This window comes from Urocitellus parryii, chromosome 14, assembly GCF_045843805.1.
Source record: "Urocitellus parryii isolate mUroPar1 chromosome 14, mUroPar1.hap1, whole genome shotgun sequence".
Taxonomy (NCBI): domain Eukaryota; kingdom Metazoa; phylum Chordata; class Mammalia; order Rodentia; family Sciuridae; genus Urocitellus; species Urocitellus parryii.
The window spans coordinates 64,361,547-64,385,554 of record NC_135544.1 but is presented as its reverse complement, the minus strand read 5'-3'; the positions used below and the strand labels follow the sequence as shown (position 1 = coordinate 64,385,554).

The 24,008-nt window shown below is 36.4% G+C and overlaps 1 protein-coding gene across 2 annotated transcripts in view; it reads left to right on the top strand.

The window, feature by feature from the left end:
* The window catches only part of LOC144250113 (heat shock factor protein 2-like), a 38,332-nt gene that overhangs the window by 7,280 nt on the left and 7,044 nt on the right, over window positions 1–24,008 (top strand). For both annotated transcript variants that reach the window (XM_077792560.1, XM_077792561.1), the window contains exon 5: window positions 1,835–1,910. In XM_077792560.1, the coding sequence (XP_077648686.1) occupies window positions 1,835–1,910 (76 nt within the window). The remainder of the gene's footprint in view (window positions 1–1,834; window positions 1,911–24,008) is intronic.

The following is a 24,008-nucleotide window of genomic DNA, read 5'->3' as shown; positions in this document are numbered from 1 at the left end:
ACTTTAATAATATGTTTTAATTGTGATGGTCAGGATCACGTATGAACCTAAGAACATCAAAACAATTTGATAAACAAATATTACTGAAGAAACAATAAGTCTTTAGTGTAGGAAATACATTTCTACTTAGGTGTTCACAAACAAAAGAGGGCACATACAAAAAATCTTATATATTACTCATCCTTTTTTTTTTTTTTTCCCCTTCTCCTCCTTTAAAATTCTTCCATGAGTTCTATTAGGAAAAAACAGGACACAAAAAGTTGGGAATAAAAGAACCCAAGAGATTTGCCCTACTTGATATTTGTTCTGCATAGGTGTGGGAGAATGTTATTTAAACCTTTTTCTTCAAAAAGATGCTTTGTTTTGTTTTATGACATTACTTGATAGGTTTTCCTAACTTACCAAAGTAATAAGTTTATATATATATATATATATATATATATATATATATATATATATATATATATAAAAAATAGAGGGGGGGAGAGGGGGGAGAGAGAGAGAGAGAGAGAGGTATTTTACTACTCTTAGGAAGCAGCTGAGATTTTTCCCTTTAATAGTTTCCAAGGGCTTGAGAGTAGTTCCTTGATGTATTCTTTACCCATTTCAGATATGGACTGATTTGCATATTCCTAACTATATTTTAAAGTAACCTTGGGCTTTGGTTCTTTTTTTGAATAAATATAAATTTCTCCATTTTGCATATTTTATTTAATCACTGAGGATGTGTCTGTTGGCTATACTTTGACCTAATTCTTTGAATCTCAGTTTAGCTCCCCAGATCATCCTTTAAGTGTTAGAGGCAATGATCTCCTTTAGTAGGCAGATAATAGCATCTTTAAAGGTGTGTCTGAAAAAATATAGCAGTTATTCAGTAAGTAAGTATTAAAGAAAATCTCCTTTTCATATACCTCTGTATTTAAATCCACATTTCTTTTTGTAATAATTCAGACTGAGAAAAATAGCTTTTGTGGAGATTAACAAAAGTTGAAAATTATTTAATTGGTAGATTATCTTTTATATCTTCTCACCATTTTCACTCTGCTAATGACAGTGCAGTTTCAATTAAGAAACAGCAAAGGAAAAAAATCTTAGTATTGGGCAAGTTATTGGTTTGACATTGTTGAATATTCCATCTTTAACAAAATAAAACAGTGGCTTGCATATGCTTGTTTGAGACAGTTATCAAGGTAGTTTGAGAGTCTCACTTTAGTTTGGCTTTAACAGTTATAGAATTATCTGTGTGACACTGGGCAGGTTCCCACAAATTCTCTGTACCTCAATGTCCTAATCTTTCAAGACAATTCTTCCTTACTTGGCTGATTTTAGAGAAATTTAAATGCTTAATTGAAACGTTTAGCATAGTGCCTGAAGCACATCAATTGTTCAGTAAATGTCACTTTTTTTTCCTAAGGTGATTCACAAAGTCTAACCTCACTTAAGTGATGAACATTAAAAAAAGTAGTGAACCACATTATCAAAAGGAGTAAATTGCTTGCTACTATATGGATATAGAAGTGTGTTTTAAGTGTTTTTTTTTTTTTTTTGTATATTTTGCCATGAATAGCAGATAATACATTTAAGAAGGAATGATTCAAAAAAAAAAAAAAAAAAAAAAAAAGGAATGATTCTGGAGTTGTGTTGAGATAGTTGTCATTCCTGTATTATTGAACCAGCTTTCTAGTCTCATAAAAATACATATCATAGTGAAAACAAACATAGTTAAGTTCTCTAGGTTTGTGTTTTTTTAATTCTCTAGTATTCTTAATTAAGATACTGGGGTTTGGTTTTCTGACTAAATCTTATTTATTTATTTATTTTTTAATTATAATAGTGAGAATGAGTCCCTTTGGAAGGAGGTGTCTGAATTAAGAGCAAAGCATGCACAGCAGCAACAAGTTATTCGAAAGGTAAGAAGCTCTTTTCCTTGTGACTATCATTTGCATTTGTTTAATGAATTATGTGTGTAACACAAAAAAACCTGTGTTGAGTAGTTAGTAATTGATCTTAGTTTTTTATGTATTAAATTCACAAAAGTAAAATTTTGAAGACAAATTAAGCCAAGTGTTATATATCCTTTTTAACAACAGCAGAAACATTTCTCATAGCTAATGATGATTGTTCTATACTCTCATATAATATCTCAGTAGCTTTTACCTGGCATAACAATTTTGAGATACTTTATTCTTGGGAGCTTAATTAATACACTAGCCAATTTCTTAGCACTTTTTATTATTATTATTATTATTATTATTATTATTATTATTGTTATTATAAAACACTCTTACTGTGTTTTGTGGGAGATTTCCCCTTACTTTTTACTATAATAGGCATAGTTAATTTTTAAATAATTTGACCCAATTAGGAATTCAAAAGGATTTTTCAGTGGATGCCATTATTAGTTTCTGCATAAAGTCATAATATAATGATTACCATAATAAAATAAAATCATTAATGCTGTAAAATGAATCTTGGATTTTATATTGAACCTAAAATGTGTTCTTCTGATTTAATGTTTGCATATCAACTTTCATTTGTTAATAAGAGATGAAATATAGAAATAATTAAGGTAGCTATTTTTTACTTATGAGTAAATGGACTCTAAGCTGCAGGTTTTTTAATGGGAAGATGGGGGAGAGCTTCAGCTTGTTCCTACTTGGAAGGCCCTTGAACTAAAAATAGGTCTGTGACTGACAGGATCTGGGTCTAGTGGAGCAAACTTAGAGCAGAAATAAATAGTAATTGCAGCCTTTGGCCTGTAGTCAAAATAGATTCTTTTTTTTTTTTTTTTTTTTTTAATCAGTGTGCAAATTAAGGTTGAGTATAGGAGAATTCAAATCTAAGTGTTTAGTTTAAATATGTGTTTTAAACATTTATATCGGGGTCTCTAATGCATACCCCTGTTAAGAATATCTGATTTAAAAGAAGACATGTATTTTAATATGTACTTAAATATTTTTCAGAAAACACAATTTTGATTAAATGTTAACTAAAAATACACCTTCATCTGTAGGGTTTTTTTTTTAAACAAGAATTATTAGTATAATAGTTACATTGCATTTTTTCATGAACACTAATATTTTTTCATCAAATTTATATTTACATATATGTGTATTGGTGAGTGGATTTGCATAATTCATGATGACAAACACTGATTTTTAATGTGCCCCTGGAATTGGCTCGTAAGTTTGCTATTTAATGTTGGCTTTTGATTAACTTAGTATATATAAATATATTGAGGTACCAGTTATAGGAGTTGTCAAGTACAGAAGTTAAATGATAAAAATGTTAAATGTTGCTGGGCAAAGTGGTGGATGCCTGTAATTCAGCTACTCAGGAGGTTGAGGCAAAAAAGTTTGCAGCCAACCTGGGCAACTTAGGGAGACCTGTCTCAAAATTGAAAATAAAGGGCTGAGAACATAACTCAATCAATAGTACTGTTTTTTTGTTTTTTGTTTTTTAAAGTCTGGTGCCTATCTGCTTCAGAGAAAAAGCACTATACAACATGATGCCAGTGTCAAGAGAACTGAGGAACTGAGGTGTAGAAAGAATTTTGGGCAGTGATTTTTTTTTTTATTTATTTATTGATACCAGAGATTGAACCCAAGAGGTGCTCCACCACTGAGCCATATCACCAGCCCTTCTTATTTTTAATTTTGAGACAGGTCGCTTTAAGTTGCTGAGACTAGCTTTGAACTTGGGATCTTCTGCCTCAGCCTCCTGAGACACTAGGTTATAGGCATGCCACCACCATGCCTGGCTAGTGATTTGTTTTTTCTGAAATTCAGTCACTGATGTTTTTAGAAACCTGTGATAATATTTATTTTATGAATTCAAAAAATTGAAGTTGAATTGTTCCATAGATATCTTTAACCTTCAATGTTGCATTTTCACTGGCTGTTAGCATTTTTTTTTAAATAAACAAATTAATGTCTTTGTCATAGACTCTAATGCTGACTTAACTCTTCAGTTAAAATGTTTTAATATTTGTTCATTGAAAAGTTGATATTGATTGTAAAGCATACTACTTTGTAGCCATTTTTTTGGAGATGGGGTCACACGGCATTACATGTTGCCCTGGGTGGGCTCTAACACCTGGACTCCAGTTATCCTCTACCTCAGCCTCCTGCGTAGGTGGAACTGCAAGTGCCAGGCTGGTATGTAGAACTTCCAGCATTCTTGATAAATTGTCCTTTTAATTGAGTTGCCCTAACCTGCTCCAACATTATTTCTAGCCTTTATTATTTAGTGTCTGGGATGGAGATATATATATTTCTATATTACCAATTAATAACTATATTTACACACATGGTATTTGTTACTCATCTGGGAAAGATGTCGATTCTTCTAACTCCACCAATGCAAATTTCCAGGATGATTTCACCCCATTGCACCATTCAACAAGAATTATAGGGTAAGAATGAAGCCCAAACATGCCACTTCAGAATGCACCCTCTATATTTTATTATATATATAATAAAATATATGATGTGTGTGTATAAAATATATAAAATTTTACCATTTATTGATGGATTTATATGTTGGTCATGAAATGCGTATATTGACAGCATCTTTATCTATTGACAAATTAAATATTTTCCTTGCTATAATTCTTCTTGGAGTGCTTAACACTTATCGAGGGAGGTGGGATAGAGGGAAGTTAAATTTAAAACATTCCTTTATTTTTTAATAATTTTATATTGCTGGTAGTAGTATATGATAATTCATGCATTTTCTCTATTAGTTTTAAAATAATATTGTAACAAAAATTTTACTTATCTACCCAACTTTCTAAAGATATGGATAATATATATACGGTTGCATATGGGATCCACTTTAAAAAACTAATAATTGGGATAGCTTATGTTTATTACTTTTTTAAAAAAAAAACAGAATAAGTAGAGTTATTGCAAATTTTTGAATATTTTGGTAAATTTTTATCTTCTGCTTTCTCACTTCGATTGCTTTGTTTCATTTTAATTTTAAATAATTACCAAATATAACAATGGACTAATAACTTTTTTAATCATAGCAATTTAACAAACTTCAGAATTACTTCCCTGTTTCTATGACTAACAAGTTCTCTGTCTATGATAATTTTGTCTGGCTCATTCTTCAGTTTCCAAACTGAAACAATTTTGGTTTGGAAGTTAATTGTGGGAATGAAGATAGGATTGATGTTGGTCTTTCTGAGAATCAATGATCTGTGATTACAGGACCCCCCCCCCCAAAAAAAAAAGCAGTTGGGGGAGATAAGTGTGTGTATAGAGAAAGTGTTTACTATGTTAATTAACATTAAGGGAAGTTTTTATGAGGTAGGTGCTTAATCTTGTGATAGAGACTGGGTGTATTCAAGCATGATCTTGTCTCCACAATCTGGAAATTTCACCTCCTTGATTCTTTTTTTTTTGGTACTGGGGATTGAAACCAGGGGCACTCAACCACTGAGCCACATTTCCAGCCCCATTTTGTATTTTATTTACAGACAGGGTCTCAATGAGTTGCTTAGGGCCTTGCTTTTGCTGAGACTGGCTTTGAACTCACGATCCTCCTGCCTCAGCCTCCCGAGCCACTGGGATTACTGGCATGTACCACCTCGACAGGCTCACTTCCCTGCTTTTTAAAACCCACCCTTTGATAATTTGAATCAACTAGACCACTGCTGGTAATAGTTCTTCAGTGACATTCTTTCACTTTGAAATTTGTCTACACAGTACTTCTGTCTCCTTCCTGGAGCTGCTGAAGTTTAGAGGATAAAAGCCAGCCTTTCTTTTCTTTTTTTAAATATCTTTTTAGTTGTAGGTGGACACATACTTTTATTTATTTATTTTTATGTGTTGCTGAGGGCCGAACCCAGTGCCTCACATATGCTAGGCAAGCACTTTAACACTGAGCCATGACTCCAGCCCCAAAGCAGCCTTTCTTTTTCTTTAGTTTACATCTTTAAGAACTCAGGTGTGATAGGTTTGCCTGTAATTTCGGGGACATAAGAGGCTGAGGCAGGAGGATCTTAAATTTGAGGCTAGCCCCAGCAATTTATCAAGCCTGGCTCAAAATTTAAAAATAAAAAGAACTGAGGATGTAGTTCAATTGTAAAGTGCCTATGGGTTCAATGTCCAGTACCAAAAAAATAAAAATACACGATGCAGCAGCAGCAGCACACACCTGTAATCCCAGGGACTTGGGAGGTTGAGGCAGGAGAATTGCCAGTTGGAGGCCAGACTCAGCAATTTATCAAGGTTCTAAGGTACTTATCAATACACTGTCTCAAAATAAAAAATAGAAAGAGCTGGGGATGTAACCCAGTGGTAAAGCACCCTGGGTTTAATCCTAGTACCAAAATAAAATTAGAATAAAAAGTCTATCAATTGCTCTGAGTAAACAAAAGGGATGTTTTAGACCAGTAGTTGTGTAAACCTTTTTCTTCTTCTTTTTTTTTTTTTTTTAATATATAGATAGCAGTAGGAAAAAGTGAAGGCTTTCTGCTTGTAAAAACATTTACTGTCTCCTAGCAATCTGCAGTGATGCTATGCAAGTCTGACAATAGATGAATGTTTTCCAATGTCATAAAACTTTACAGTAATACAGGAAATTTACTTAACTGTTTACCTCAGGAGTTGATGTTCTGATTCTCAAGTTTGAGAAGATCTTGATTATGAGCTAACTTCATAGTATCATCCATTGTTAACAGCAGTAGAGACTGAGAGTCAAGCTGTTTTGTCCAAACTCTGTATTTTTCATACAGGAAAACTGAGATGCTGAGAGATTAAATGGCTTTCCAAAGTCATGCAGTTATCTTAGTTATAGAGCAGGGACTAAAATATTCATCCTTGTCAGTTAAAATCCACTATGCTTTTTCCACTATGGCATGTTCTCTAACCTGATAGGCTGAGGGCTGAAGCTAAATCAGATAGTGGGCTGGAAGAGTAACTCATTGGTAGAGTGCTTACCTGGTGAGCGTGGCCCTAGGTTGGATCCCTAGCACCGAAACATTAATTAATTAATCAGTTAAATAAAGTATGTGGGAAGCTGTGCAAATACTATGCCATTGAAAACAAAGCAAAATAAAACGTCCCCAAGAATCATAGGATGTTTGAAAAGTAAGTTGTATTTTTAAGGCATATATAATGGGGTCTGATAACGTATAGTCAGTACAAATGTATTATTCTAATGAAGTTACCTACTTTTCAACTGGAATGTGGGCATAGTTAAGGTGAGACTGCTACAGTTGGTGGGTGTATGTGATCACACAGTGTGTAAATAGAGTTTGGATTAGGCCAGGGAGGAACACTCAGGCCTATAGGACCCAGGAATCAAGAGGACAGGTAGTAGATAAACTGAGGAACAAATGGTGATTTTAAAAAGGGGCACGAGACAAGACAAAATGGCCTTGCTACAGGACAGTAGTTCCCACACAGTAGTTCTGTGGACATTCCAGTGTTTGATCCGAAATGAAAACGGCTGTGGCTTTGCCAACCTCAGTGTCTTTTGTAAAATCATTTTCAGTTTTCCTGAATTAACTTTTTAATATTTAGTAGGTGTTCCTTTTCATGTGTAAAAATGCTGTCTTAAACTGTATAAAGAAAAAAACATTTTGGTTGGGAATTGGAATTAAGATTTAGGTCTTAAATTCAGGTTTCTTACACAGGGTTACAATTTGTTGTATCATAGGTGAGGTCTGGATACAAGACAGAAATAGCATAGTCTACACAGTGGCATTTAAAAAGGGCACTCCCCCCTCGGGATTGAACCTAGGGGTACTTGACCACTGAGCCACATCCCACATCCCCAGCCCTTGTGTATTTTATTTAGAGACAGGGTCTCACTGAGTTGCTCAGGGCCTTGCTAAGTTGCTGACACTGGCTTTGAACTTTCAATCCTCCTGCCTCAGCCTCCTAAACTGCTGGGATTACAGGTGTGCGCCACTGAGCGCCACAGCATTTTTTTTCTTAAAACAAATCAGAACATGGGTATTACCCTCATAATGATGATCTGTTTTTCTCTGAAGTCTTATTTTTTTTCTTGTTCTATATATTGCTGTAAATACTCAAATTGAAATAAAAAGTCTTTGCCCTAAAATAAATAAAAAATAAAGAAGGGCCATACACACTAAGCTCCAGCTGATAGAATGCAAGAATGTGAGCTCAATGTTGTCAGACATTTTTATTTTTCAAAAATTTGATAGGTGGATTCTTCTTTAGCTGTATGTGTTCTAAATTAAATCAGTCTGTAAGCAGGCCTAGAGAATAAAAATATAAGACAAATTTGTTTTCCTCTATTTTATTTGGCAAAGCTAACTACAAATCGACCACCTCTTTGCAAACTCTAAGGAAATAGTTGGTATGTTGACTGTTGTGGACTGTTCCCACCTCCAAGGCTTCACATAGGGTACCACATATTGTTTAAAGATTTTAGTTCAGAAACGGTTGCCCTCTTTTCACAAAGCAGTAGATTATTTGAATGTTATATTTAGAGGTAGCAAATTCACATTAGTATGTAAGAACAAAATATCTGAGTTTCCTTTAATTCCCTAAAGAATATAGCAGGAATTGAATAGAGATAATTTTATGGTTAGCTTCTAGTGAAGATTAATGTTTTTAATGTAATAAACGTATATGAGAAGATTTTCTGGGAAGAAAAAATGCCAATGTATTATTCCAGGCAAACATTATAATAATAGAGGCAGAATGCTCAGCCTCCTTGAAGCTTTGCTCTGTCTGTTCACAAAATCAGATAGGCTGAGAACAAGCTGCAAGGCATGCACCAGAGTTATAATTAACATGAACTGGAGAAAGAGTCAGTGGCTCTGCTTCATGTTGAATTCCATTTGATCTTAATTGAAAGGAGGCTCAGAGTTACAGGAAACAGATCCTTGCATTGAAAAGGCCATGGTAATGTGTTTAGAATTTCTCAAGAAACAGAAAGGGATCTTGAGAGTACAGACATTTGAAGGGGAAGCTAAGCTCTTCACACGTCCCAGAAGCAAAATGCTCTGCCCTGCTTTGAAGGCCTTGGCTCTGTGGTTGATTTTCTCCTCCTCTAATTTTATTTTGAAGTGAGTTGTTCTCTACAGCACTATGTCAATTTGTTTTCTATTAATTTTCTTCTAGTGCTTAGTTACCTGTCACAGCCTACCCATTTCTTTGAACTTATTTTTTTAATAGTTAAACTGTTTTAAATAAAGTATTGAAGTAGGAACAGGTGGAATGAAGCAATGAAAAGTAAAAGTTGACTCATGGAATCTTTACTTTTAGCTTCCCAAGCACTGCTTTCAAAGAATACAAAATTTGAAGGGAGCAAGGGAAAAAACCAAAGCAAACCTAACCAAAACAAAAAAACCAAAACAAAATAAAAAAAAAACAAAACAAAACAGAAACCATAGCACCATAAACACATAAGTGTGAGCACATTCTCTTGAGAGAGACAGGTAATACCTGTTGCTGAAAGCTCAGTAGTTGTCCCCATGCCAATCCAATGAGGAGGATTCGGTTTTGAGAAAAAGGAGAAAGAAGGTTTATTGCTTTGCTAGCAAGGGAGAAACACAGGGGACTCCTGTCCCAAGGGCTGTGATTCTGCCCATCATTAGGAACAGAGGGTTTTTAAAGAGGTGACTCAGAGAAAATGAGATTAGGATGGAAAGATCAGGAAGGAGAATATCAGGGAAAAGAAGATCAGAAAGAAGTTCAGAGAAAAGAAGATCAGGGAGGAGAAGGTTGGGAAAAAGAAAAAAAAAAACATGTAAGTTGCAGAGTATCAAGTGAACCCTGTTACATACCCATGGAAGTGGATTTTTTCCTGTGGCTTTGAATGCTGACTAGTATTTTGCTAGATTAATAAGGGAAGGAAAGTCATCGTGTGCAGAAGGGACAACTTGTGCAGGGGAATATAATTATATGGTGTGTCTGGGGAACAGCAAGCAGTTTTGAGCCATGCATAGAGAATATTGTAGAAAGCAGAGGGGAGACAGGCTGTGGAGGTCATTTGATTTACATGAAGAGGTCATTAGGTAGATTGTATTTTAGAAAAAGATGTGGCCACAAAGGATGGATGGGTAGAAAGAGGTAGGACACAGGGAGTGGAGGGTGGGGCATGTAGCTGGGTGTTATGATTATAGTGCAAGTCAGATCTGATCATGGTGTAACTGGGGTTGGGAAGCAGTGATTAGAAAGCTAGAAGCAGACAGCAAGAAACAGAGAAGTTTCAGCATGAAGGTAGACCCAGGAATTAAGGTGGTATACACCAGACTTCTCCATTTCAGTGCCTTTTCCTTTTGTATTTCATGTGTAATCTGTGCAATGATACTCTGTTATGTCTGTATTGCTCCCTAATGACCTGTGGCTTAGTGATGTATTTAATATATATCAGTCATCCTTGACTGGCCACCCAATGTTTTAAACGTTAAGAAATTGCTCACAAATATTAGTATACTCAGGTTCTTGTTAACAAAATTGGAAAATGAGATAACATTGCTTTCCGGGGTTACAATAACTGCTAGGAATTGATCAGAGACAGTCCCCTCAAAACAGTTGTGGGGAGACTATGATTTTCAGTTTGCCTCTGTTTTCCTGTGGTTGAATGATGCCCTGATTCACTTACTTGTTTCTTCACTTACTTGTTTCTTACTTGATTCTGTTTCTCCCTTTTGTTAAATAAAAATTCAAGGAGGTCATTGTTTTGTTTTGCTTTTTCAGTGTTTATGATCAAACAAGGGCTTCACCTGTGCTAGTAAATGTTCTACCCCTCAGCTGCTCTCCCAGCTCTTTTTATTTTTTATTTTGACACAGGGTCTCACTAAGTTGCTTAGGGACTCACTAAGCTGCTGAGGCTGTCCTTGAACTTGGGATCCTCAGCCTTTGGAGTTACTGGGATTACAGGTGTAAGCCACCATGTTCAGCAAGGACATTGTTTTGGACTAAGTTTATGCACTAGTCTCCAACAGAATGAGCTAAAAATAAAAATGGAGTTACTTGTACTAAAGTTCCCTGTCATTAAACTGAATAAGCTGTTTATCTGACCTTCCAAGAAATCGGGATTAAAGAGATAACAACTAAATTTTCCAAAGAGCTCAGTATTCAATTGGCATAATGAAGTTCCCTCAGCTGTAATCCTTATACAAAAAAGGTAGCCTGAAGTTAATAATCAACTATTTTCTTATTGTTCTGTCTCCTTGTCCTCATTTTACAAAGAAAGTAACTTTGCTAGGTGTGGTGGAGCACACTTATAATCCCAGTGGCTCCGGATGCTGAGTCGGGAGGATCGTGAGTTCAAAGCCAGCCTCAGCAATGTTGAGGCACTGAGCAACTCAGTGAGACCCTACCTCTAAATAAAATACAAAATGGGGCTGGGGATTTGACTCAGTGGTCAAGTGTCTCTGAGTTCTATCCCCGGTATCCCCCCTCCCCTCCCCCCGCAAAAAAAGAAAGTAACTGAAATGTCTGATCTGCTTTTAAAAAATGTATTTCAGTTTTCTTCAGTATCCCCTCTTTTTTTTTTTTTTTTTTGGTGGGGGTACTGAGGATTGAACCTGGAATTCTTTATCACTGAACTATAGCCCAGTTCTTTTTTCTTTTCTTTTTGTTATAGTTAGTTATACATGACAGTAGAATGCACTTCCATTCATTGTACACAAATGGAGCACAACTTTTCATTTCTCTGGTTGTATATCATATATAGTCACAACATTTGTGCAATCATACATGTACCTGGGGTAATGATGACCTTTTCAGTCCCAGGTCTTTTTACTTTATTTTTATTTTAAGACTGTGTCTCCCTAAATTATTCAAGCTGGCCTTGAACTTGAGATGTTCCTGCCTCAAGTATATCACCTCAGGTCTACCATCTCAGATTACAGGTATACACCACTGTGCCCAGCTTCTTTAGTCCTTCCTGTCAAGAAAATCAGTCTCTTTCATTCATCAGAACATTTATTCTATCTTATGGAATAAACTATTTCCTGATTCTAGAATAAAAAATAAACCACATTAAAATTATTAAACTGAGGTGCACCTGGAGTACACACCTGTAGACAGACTCAACTACTCAGAAAACTGAGATTGTATATTTAAGGCCAGTCCAGGCAAATTAGTGGGATCCCCCCATCCCAACTTCAAAACAAAATAAAGAGTGTTTGCCTAACATGTTCAAGGACAGGAATTCATTCCCTAGTACCAAAAAATTAAAAACAACAACAAAAAAGTGATCATTAAGTAAATTGTTGTGATTGTGTCCTTGAACATCTATAAAAATTTTGAATTTTCTGTTCTTGTCCCATAATTTTCTGGGGACCTCATGGCTGATGATGATGAGGGATATGGAGGATGGGAGAAGCAGTATGGGGGAAACATTAACCTTTGGTTTTAGATGGTGGTTTTTGTTGTTGTTGTTTGGTACCAGGGGTTGAACCAGGGGTACTTAACCACTGCACCACATTTCCCAGCCCTTTTTATATTTTATTTTGAGACAAGTTGCTTAGGGCTTCACTGAGTTGCTGAGGCTGGCTTTGAACTTGCCATCCTCCTACCTCAGCCTCCTCAGTTTCTGGAATTACAAGTGTGCATCACCACGCTCAGTTTATGCTAATATTTATAGTACAACATGGTCATTTGCTTACAATTTGTCTCCCTTCCTAGTATATCGTTTATCTGTTATTCCCTTCATGTAGCACATATTAATTATTCAAATTTTATTGAATGAATAAATAAATGCATAATTCATGTGAAAGAAGACATTCAGCTGAGTATGGTGGCACATGCTTGTCATCCCAGCAATTTAAGAGGCTAAGGCAGGAGAATGGAAGTTCAAGGCCAGCCTGGCCATTTAGGGAGACCCTGTCCCAAAATAAAAAATGAAAAGGCTGGGATTGTAGCTCAGTGGTCGATTGCCTATGGATTCAATTCTCAGTACCTAACCGGTGACCCTATCCACCCCTCCAAAGAAGGCATTCACTTGTCAAGACGTATTTGAGGAGGAAAATATTAACAAGCCATAGTACTCCAAGGATTGAGAAAGGGAAGGTTGATATGATCTGTAGACTGCAGAATGTGGTGTAATAGGATGAGTTGCCTCCGCTCCAGCTTGTCTGTGGTGAAATAGGTTACTAAGGGAGAAACATGGCAGGGAAGGTGGGAAGGTGGCCGGAAGAATCTGTCAGTGAGGGATCAGTGGAATGGGCCATGCAGTGAGGTTAATGGGCAGAAGTGGTATCATGAGGTCAGTTTTTGATGATTCACAGTCACAGGCAGAAGCAGAGTGTTGGAGCCCAGCAACTTCAGTTTGGGGCAGACAGGACTGAGAATCTTGGTAGTCTCAGGAGCCCAACAGGGCAGGATTTATTTCAGGTCCCAGAAACAGTGTTGGTGGATGGTGATCATAGGAGTTTCACTCAGTTGTCTGGGGTTGGGATTAACTTGTTCCCTGGATTCAAACATTCCAATGGTAATAACAGCAGCCTACAGTAATTTGAAAGCCTCCACTTAACATTGTAATTCGAAACTACACTTTTAGGTTGTTAACATTGAGTCAGTCTGCAGCAAGTTGGAGAGGCAGACCCCAGAAAATATAGGAGCTAGTAAGAGAAGGGGATTTGGTCAGCCTGGACTACAATACGTTTGGAATTATCTTGCATATCAGAATGACTGAAGGAACTTGTCAGATATTTGAGCTCAATCCCCTGATTCACAGGGCTTTGGAGAAACCAAGCTGTCTATCTAACAAGCAAATCAACTAATTGAAGGACTACACTAAGAGAGTCCTTGCTTAAATTTGGGGACACAGTTCTCTGGCTGGAGAATTGCTTCTTGTGAAGGGGCTTCTTTCTGACTTATACAATCAAAAGTGGCAAAATTGATCTCTGATTAATAGCCATTTTCCCTCAGGGTATTTATGTTTGAAAGCAACATTCTTGTTAGACACGATGTACAACTTTATACTCTTGGCTATATAACTACATATCTATCAAAATGTTATATTATGCCCCAAATAGCCTTAAATTGTACCTTTTAAGGAAAACAATGCTACGAAATTAGCAACCAACAAAGAACGTTCCATTATTGTCCAAAGGAAAAGATTCCTTTCAGGGTGTGTGTGAGGGTGTGTATGTGTATACATTCTTCATCTGTCCTTTCTTCATTATTTTGTTGTTTTTGAAAAGCTAATCATTTGCTCAATGTTAAAATCTAAACTCTGGAAGCTCCATGAAATTATTTAGAAAAAACATTATCTGAGTTCACATTTATTTATTTATTTATTTATTTATACTGGGGATTTGACCCAGGGGTATTTTACCACTGGGCTAAATCCCTGGCCCTTTTTCTTTTTTATTTTGAGACAGGATCTCACTAAGTTGCAAAGGCTGGCCTGAACTTGCAATCCTCCTGCCTCAGCCTGCAGAGTCATTGAGATTACAGGTACAGGCATGTACCTATACATGTACAATGGTACAGGCATGTACCACTGTTCCTGGCTATTTAAAATAATAATAATTAATTATTTAATTTTGCTGTAGTGGAGATTGAGCCCAGTATGCTCTGAGCTACATCCTCAGTCCTTTTTCTTACTTTTTATTTTGAGACAGGGTTTTGTTAAATTGCTGAGGCCAGCCTTGAATTTGTGATACTCCTGTTGAATAGTTGGGATCGCTGGCGTGCACCACCACACCCGGTTTGGGTTCACTTTTAAATTTAGCAATCCTTTTAGGACCTTAGGTCAACAGATTCTTTCAGTTATCACAGAGTACTGCTTCAAAAGGATGAAGTCTGTAAATTGCATCCGGGCAGTGGCACACTACTCTAATCCCAGCCACTCTGCAGGCTGAGAAAGAAGGATCCCAAGTTCTAATTGTTCCAGCCTGAACAACTTGGTTAGACATCCACTTCAAAAAAAAAAAAAAAAAAAAAGGTAAATAAATAAGACTACTCGAATTTTAGATGAGATTTAAAGGGACTACTTATGAAAACTAGTTCTAAAAGATACAATAATCAAATTGTGTTTAAGGTCTATTGGTAGCCTAGTAATTAACCTCGTACTCCCTAGAAGATAAGAACATAGTGGTTTTAGACAGCAATAGGCTCAAATCTTATAGATCACATCTTACTGGCTTTGTGATTGAGTGCCTCAATCTCAGTTTCTTGATTTGTAAAGTGGGAATGATTTCCGTGTAGCTGCTATCATGTATAATAAAATAATATTCATGACTAGCTGAAGTGGCACAGGTCTTTAATCCCAGAGACTCAGGAGGCTGAGGCAGGAGGATCACAAGTTCAAGGCCAGTCTCAGCAACTTAGATCCTATCTCGATATAAAAAAATAAAAAGGCTTAGGAATACAGCTCAGTGGTAAAGCAGCCCTGATTCAATCCTTAGTACTGAAAACAATAATGACAACAATAACAACAATAATGTTGTCAGTAGCACATTGGTGCTTGACATTCATTGAGGATCAGATACTGTGTCTTCCTGTTCACATTCTACAGCAGAATTGTAGGAGCAGGCTGCACCATTGTTTGATACTTTCTATGTCTTATTTTACTTTTAAAATATTATGTAACTTTATGGTGCATTAGCACAAAGAAATAATTTCTTTGTTATTGTAAATTTTGAGTGCTTGTTCTTTTGTTAACTCAGCTATTTTAATGAGAAAATTGATAATTTATGTAAGAGAGTTTACCTTTTTGGATATAAAAAGCATTTTTTTTCTTTTCTTTTCTTTTCTTTTTTTTTTTTTTAACGTACCAGGAATAGAGTCTCCTGAGCGTTTGCTTGTTGTGGTATGAGGACATTAACCAGCAGTGTTTATTTAAAATACCTGGCAAATTTCCTTGAACTTCCCATTTTGAATAGACACAGGAGACATAACACAAATGGTTTGTTTTGATACCCTGGATGTCTACATCTTTAAAATACAGGTTCTGAACAGAAAAATTCCCTGGTTCTCTTTTATGACTGCCATATGAGTGTTCTGTTTTAAAATTATTCCTCTCTAATGTTCCATAACATCATTTTTTTAGACTTTCATCTAAAGACTGATTTATGTATCTAAAGATCGCATTGATTTCCATCTAGCTTAATTATAAATATAATATTCATAAATTTCTAAGCATAATAAAGGCTCAGGAAAAATGCGATATTGACAACAGAAGTTTCATGAAATGTCCTTGAAGTTTCCTTTCTACAAACAATGTAACCTCAAATCATAGATATGAGATATTTCGTTAGTCCAAAATGACCAAGTCACTCCCTAGTTGGACATTCTGTGCTTCCCAAAATGCATTCTCTCTTTCAGAACTTTAGAAATAATGCAACATTTTGGAAGGACAATCTTACCTTTTATAGTACCTGATGGAAGGACTAAGTGGGCAGAAGAGAACCCCATGAAAAGCTGATGGTGATTGATGAGTGACTTATGTATATGAAAGTTTGAAAAATATAAAGCCTCTATGAGCACTAGAGGAAAAAGCTAAAACCTAGAAGCTGATTTCATTATTTTTTCCATGCCTCATTAAATAAGTTACACATTTTTTTCAAATAAGCAAATAAGCACTTTGATGTCACTGATGTATTAAATATTTGTTAAGTGCCCAGAAAACAGTTAGGTATTGTGAGAATTTAATAGCTATAATTAAAACAAATGTACCGTGAATACTGACTTAAATCCTTTTTAAACATATGGGGATGGAAATAAATTAAAGAAAAGGGCTGGGGATGTAGCTAAGTGGTAGAGTGTTTGTCAAGAAATGCAAGGTCCTGGGTTGGGACTGTAGCTGAGTGGTAGAGTGCTTGCCTAGCATACATGAGGCACTAGGTTTGACCCCAGCACCACATAAATATAAACAAATAAAATAAAGGTATAAAAAATAAAATAACATTATTAAAAAAAAAAAAGAAATGCAAGGTCTTGGGTTTGATCTTAAGTGCTGCCACAAATGAGTGTGTATGTGTGTGTGTGTGTCTGTTTACCTATATAAAACAAAGGACTCCCACCCATAGAAACCTATATTGTCTTCCCAAAAGATATGGTCATGAAAGATTTCTATGTTGAGTTACTAGCACTAAACTAAAACTAAACATTCACCTACCCATTTCTTTTTATTGTCCCCAGTACTGTGGAACTCTACCAGGGTTGCTCTACCACTGAGCTACAACATCAGGCCTATTTATTTATTTATGGTACTGGGGATTAAACTCAGGGGCACTTGACCACTGAGCCACATCCCCAGCACTATTTTGTATTTTATTTAGAGACAAGGTCTCACTGAGTTGCTTAGCACCTTGTGGTTGCTGAGGCTGGCTTTGAACTTAGGAACCTCCTGTCTCAGCCTCCAGAGCCACTGGGATTACAGGTGTGAACCACTGTGCCTGGCCCCCTTTTATTTTTTATTTTAAATATTTGTACAGTCTTGATAAATTGCAACCTTCAGCGTGTGCTACTGTGCCTGGCCCATTCTTCAAAGTAGATTGTCAGTCAGTCATCAAAATTTTACGAAATTATTGATATTTTTTTAATGATAACTTATGTTTTTTCCTCAAATGGAAGTTAGATAAGAGAAAATAATTGTAAACCACAGCAGAGAAGAATTTTAAGTTAGAATTTAGGTTCTTCAATGAGATATTTCATTTCTGGATTTGTTCATTGAATATATACGTATTCATATTTATATATACACTATCATATTTACATGTGTATTCATACACACAAATTTTTTCCCTCAGTACTGAGGATTGAACCTAGAGGCACTCTACCACTGAGCTACATCCCCAACACTGCTAAATTGATAAGGCTGACCTTGAATTTACTATCTTCCTGCCTTAGTATCTGGAATTACAGGTGTGCACCACCTCAAATTAATATGTAAGGAATACTTACTTTATGTTCAGTGCTCTGAAAGGTATAGCGGGCTAAGATGATGGGCAAAGTAAACAAGAACTCTATTCTCATGGAGCATCCACTGTAGTATTAGAGAAGCAGAATAAATAAGTAGATGTATAGGCGAGCAACAATATTTCAAATACTTAAACTGTACAGATTGAAGTAACATGGAGACTCTTTCTTCTTGGTTTATTGCTTTTTGCCCCTGGAATGCTTTCAATTTAAATTTATTGGCTAAATGCATCTGTTCCTAAAACTGTAGGTACGAGGAAAAAAGAGATAACGTAAAAATTAAAATGTCATCAATCTGGCTTTAAGAGCAAAAGGAAATGGATACTTGGCTGAAGATTAAGTAAGAAAACAGTGGAGAAATTTTCAACAGTTACAGATTTAGCCAGCAGTTATGCCTGGACTAAGACTGTAAACAATTTGTACTTTTAAGTTCTCCAAATTCTGTCATATTCATTAATCATATTTTACAATTAAAGCATTGCCAAATCCATGCCCTTGAAGGTTTTTCTAAGCTTCCCCCCCTTTTTTTCTCGGTCCTCATAATTATTTAAATTTTATTTTTGTACTTTTTGAAGTTTGTATTTTATGTTTATTTTTCCCTATTAGTCCAATTTGACCCCCTGTTCCCCCGGTTGGAGTTAATAGAAGCATGTTTTGGCAGATTATTTGGCCTATTTTCAGTCCAAAGCCCTCTCCACACCCCCACCCCATCTGGGGAATTGAGGATCATATCCATTGCCTTAGAGCATGCTGGGCAAGTACTCTATCAGTGAATATAGGCTCTCAGTCCTATTTTTTCAATTTTACATTAAGATAGCATCTCAAGGGGCTGGGCGAGCTAGTGCATGCCTGTAATCCCAGTGGCTTGGGAGGCTGAGGCAGGAGGATTGAAAGTTCAAAGCCAGCTTCAGCAATTTAGGGAGGCCCTTTCTTAAAAAAAAAAAAAAAAAAAGGTTGGGGAAGTTGGTCAGTGGTTAAGAGGTGCTCTATTCAATTCCTGGAAGATAACAACAACAACAAAAGAGAGAAAAAGATAGTTTCTCATTGAGTTTCTGTGGGGGCCTTAAACTTTGAATTCTCCTGCCTTAGCCTTCAGACTTGTTGGGATTAGAAATGTCCATCATCGGGCCTGGTTAGAATTCTTATCAACATTTTCAAGCACATTTTTCGTTATGTTCTTACAGATATATAATATAATAGAGGTCTAGAGAATATATCAGCTAGGACCAAATAAAACACAAAAGATGGTTAAATTTAGTAGATTATGATTTATAGGCTGTTTCCATTAGAGTGATTTATTTTGTTAACATCATGTCTAATAACTTACTTAACATACATGGAAATGTTTTGGAAATAAGTTCAGTAAGCATTAGGAGTAAATATGGAATGCTTTATTTTGTCCATTATTGGCTCTAGGGTCCATTGTGTTTTTTGTTTGTTTGTTTGGTTTTGGTATTGGGTATTGAACCCAGAAGTGGTTATTCTTCTGAGCTGTATTCCAAGTTTTTTAAAACTTTTATTTTGAGACAGGGTCTCACTAAGTTGTCTCAGTGGCTTGATTTGCAGTTATTTCACCTTAGCCTCTGGAGTAGCTGGAATTACAAGTGTGCATCCTTGCACTCAGCTTCTTTCAGTTTTCTTAAGGGAAAAAGCCAGAGACAGAACAGTTTTGATAAGGTATACCTTTGTTCCAATGGGAGGAAGGAAACAATATATGAATTGATTTGCATTAAAGACCAGGAGACAGTAGGTAGGGCTGTGACAGCACTGGTTGATGCTGAGAATTAGGTGGATGGGTATAAGTTGTGGGGAAGATCTCACTTTTATCTTCTTTGTTGAGTTTTGAATCATGGGAATGTTTTAACTTTTGAAAAACAAGCATGCAAAACATTAGAAATAAAGTCACCTTTATTAGCCATAAATTAAACCATTAGTGTGTACTTAAAACTTAAGACTCAAATTATCTTCTAAAACGCAGACCTTAAAACTTAATTTTACAGCATGAGATAGAACCGTTAATACGTAAATCTTGACTTTGACATTTCCTAAGGCTCTTGAAGAGAACTTCTCATCCTGTATGTTTGACTTTAGAGTGTCTCACCTGATTTTCCTTTAGGAGTTAATAATTCAAAACTATGAAATTTGTGTAACTGTAAAGGTAGAAAACACCCCTTTATATTTCAAATCATTTCCAGATTTTGGGTCTTGCCAAGATTGTACCCATCTCAAGGGGATAACATGCGATTCTCAATCAGCAGGCTCCATCATTAGGAGCTCATGATGGTTCCCAAGTGCATTCATTTCTACCCAGGACACTGTTACCTGAGGACACACAGAAGGTGTCTGGATATGTGCAACAGGAGTCAGACATTTTACTTGCTCCTATCATGACCCTGTACTTACGTAGGAGACCAACGTTCCACATTCACACAATACTACATGCCCCACCTCCACATAGCAGGGCTGCATGCAGGATTTGGAGAGAAACTGAGGAGATAATATCATGGAGCGAATCTGGTAGTGGTAGAGAAGCAGGCAGCAGAGAAAAGGAATGGGTGGTGTACCGTTTTCCTTAAAGCTGGAGGATCTGAATGAATGAAAAGTATGTTCTTCCACTTACTCCACATTTTTTTGTGTGTCAACTCTGTTTAAATCTGATGCCCCGGAGACAAGCTAAAGAGTCATAGTTTATCTAAGAGAGACAAAAATCTGAGGACAGGATATCATTCTAACTTGATGCTGGATTTGTTGACATTTGAGACAAAACCCTGGAACTTTTATCTAAATAGAAGTGTCACCATATTTTAGTTTAACTGATAAAGTTATGGTCAGGGTGGAAATGCCATCTGTGTGGTTGAAACTACAGGCTGTTTCCCAGGAAGTTTGTCTCCTAAACTTTGATGATGATCTTGTTTGGAAGAAATAAAACAGGCCCTGAGAGGAGAGTGAAGATTCACACACCAAGTGAGGTGGGGAAGGAACACAGGCTCCGGACACTCCAAAAACAACAAAATCTCCTTTTTTTTTTTGGTGAAACAATGTGCTTTGAGTTAAAAAAAAAATATTAGGCAAATCCAGTGACTCATATTGCCTCAACAATCTTATTATGTATAGATCTACTTATATAATATTGCCTTTAAAAATGAGAGAGAAGCCACCAGGGGTGGTAGCACACACCTGTAATCCCAGCAACTCTGGAGGCTGAGGCAGGAGGATGGCAAGTTCAAAGCCAGCCTCAACAACTCAGCTAGGCACTGAGCAACTTAGCAAAATTCTGTCTCAAAATGAAAAATAAAAAGGGCTGAGGCTGTGGTTGTGGCTCAGTAGTTAAGTGCCCCCTGAGTTCAATACCTGATACAAAAGTTGGGAGGAGGGAAAAACAGCTCCCCCCCCAAAAAAAAAATTAAAAAGAAAAAACTCTCAACATATCTTTAGTTTTTGCTCAGAAGTATATAAGTGATATTTCATTTTATTTCCACTGAAATAACATGTGCTTCATTTACTTACATACTTCAGATTTTATGAAGGCTATTAGGACAAAAGACTTCACCTTTTGGGGTCTTCTCTCTGGTGAAAATTCTACCTCTGGAGACAATGGAGTAGTTCCTTATCAAACACAGAGTTGGCTTAATCCCACACTAATCATGCTTCCCAGTGTGGTAACCAGATGAGGAAGTGATGTCAGTGTGGTGTGAGAGGACATGCAAATCTGTGGTTAGGTCTGCAGATAGCCTTGTGGAGTTCAGGTGCCCAATTTCCAGTATTTGTTTTCTGTACCCTTCTGACATCTTCTTGTCTAGAATATGAGGCATTTACTGATTCTACTTCTGGGAATACATTTGGAGATCCCACCCGGAAATGACAAAAGTTCACAAAGATAATTAGGGGACTGAAGTTGACTGCTAGACACTTTGTCAATGGATTCTGTTTGGAAGCAAATCTTGTACTAGAATTAAGGCTGCTATGTTCTGTATATAATAAGATAAAGACTCATTGAGCTGAAAGGAACTTTTAAACCTAGTTTAAAACATTTTATAGATGAAGAAAAGAAAACTTGGGCTAAGTAATTATGTCACTGTTAAATTTAAGCCTTTAGTTTAAATCCTACATTTTGTATCTACTTACTCAATGGCTTGCCATGTTTGCTTTTTTGTGGTATGGGGGCTTGAACATGGGCACTGTGCCATTGATTTATAACCCTAGTCCCCTGCCCTGTTCTTGGTACAAGGGATAAAACCCAGGGGTGCTTAACCACTGAGCCACATCCCCAGCCATTTTTATATTTTACTTTGAGAAAGGTTTCATTAAGTAGCTTAGGACCTTGCTACATTGCTGAGGCTGACTTTGAACTTACCATCCTCCTGCCTCAGGCTCTGGAGCCCCTGGGATTATAGGCATGCACCAACGCACCGGGCTCCTTTTTATTTTTTATTTTGAGTTGCCATCACAATCATAATGTTAAGTTCCTCTAAAAAGGGAGGCAAAGAGAAGTTGAATCATGAGAACATCATCCTGTACATGGGGGTACCGGTGCTGCTCCAGCACCCCAGGAGGCAAAGGGTTTTGAGATTTCCAGTGCTCCCTTCCTTGTTTATTCCTACAGCAAACATTCATAGCCTATGTCAAGTTGAGACTCTCTCTTTTTTCTTAACAACTTGAAAAGACTGAACATGCCATCACAAATCTGACTGCTTAAAGTGCTGAGTGTAGATAGGCTCAGAATTTCCCCTGAGCTATGGCAGGATAAGGTATTTTTTGACTTCACATGACAAGGGCTAATAATAGTTCTCTTTCTTGACTCATCTTTTGAACATTACCAACATTTTAACCCCAGATTACAACCTTATTTTACCACAAGTTCAAGCACTATGAATAAGAACTGCAGAGGCAAGGGCAGAAAAAGCCACAGATATGGTTCTGGCTTGTGATGTCCTAGATTTCCCTTAAGCATATTAACTGTTGCAAGATAAAGGTCAGCAAAATTGAAGAGAGGAACCACAAAATTGCTGGGTTTCAACTCTCATCATGACTTTGAAGGAATGGGGGAAAATAATATATGTCCATTATTATTTTAGTGGTAGATTTTATTTCACTTCGTTTCTGAACAGCACAAAAGATCTGCTGAATGCTATCAATAGTTACTCCATACTTTTCTTATCATACTGTTTATAACATTTTATTGATTAATCATATAATTAATATTTTATTCTTTTTTCTCTCTATAAATCATCTGAGGGAGGGAACTATGATGCTATTGTTCAGTGCTATATTCCCAACAAAATTAAAATATGGTGCCCTTCCTCAAAAATAACTAAGAATTTCAAGACAACAGGGTACATGCCTGTGACTCTGGTGCTGCTGGTGTGTAATAAGCACTCAATAAGAATCTATTCACTGAGTGACTTTGTATTCTGAATGAATACATCTTTTGTTCTGAAGACTAAAAATTGTATACTACTGATGATATTAGAGCTATACTACCATATCTATACTACTATATTTTTTCAATAACCACTGTCAAATCTTCCTACCTTTAGTAGTAATATTTAATAATAGAGCTGATGGTTTGCAACTGGCTTGGCTACTGTTTCCAATTACTTTGGCTGCATTGAATTTAAACCTTGAAAGACCCAGATTAATATACATCCTCCTCCTTCTCCTCCTCCTCCTCCTCCTTTTTCTCTTCCTCCTCTTCCTCCTCCTCCTTCTCCTCCTCCTCCTTCTCCTCCTCCTCCTTCTTCCTCTAATTCAGGGGTAATTTACAACTGAGCTACATCCCCAGTCGTTTTAGTTTTTATTTTGAGACAGGGTCTTGCTAAATTGCTGAGGGTGGCCTTGCTCTTTCCTCAGCCTCTGGAGTATCTGGAATTACAGGAGTGCACTATTGCAACCGGCTTGACTACTGTCTTCCAATTACTTTGGCTGCATTGAATTTAAACCCTGAAAGACCCAAATTAATATACAAAGAAATATAAATCTACATCTTTTAAAAACTATTGTTATAGATACAGTGCCTTAGTTATATTAAAATAATACAGAATAAGAAAGCACAGTTGCAAAACTACTCTGCTTTGTATCTGGGAAGTTTCAAACCACTGATGTAGACGAGACTACCTTAGAAAGAATAATAGCTTG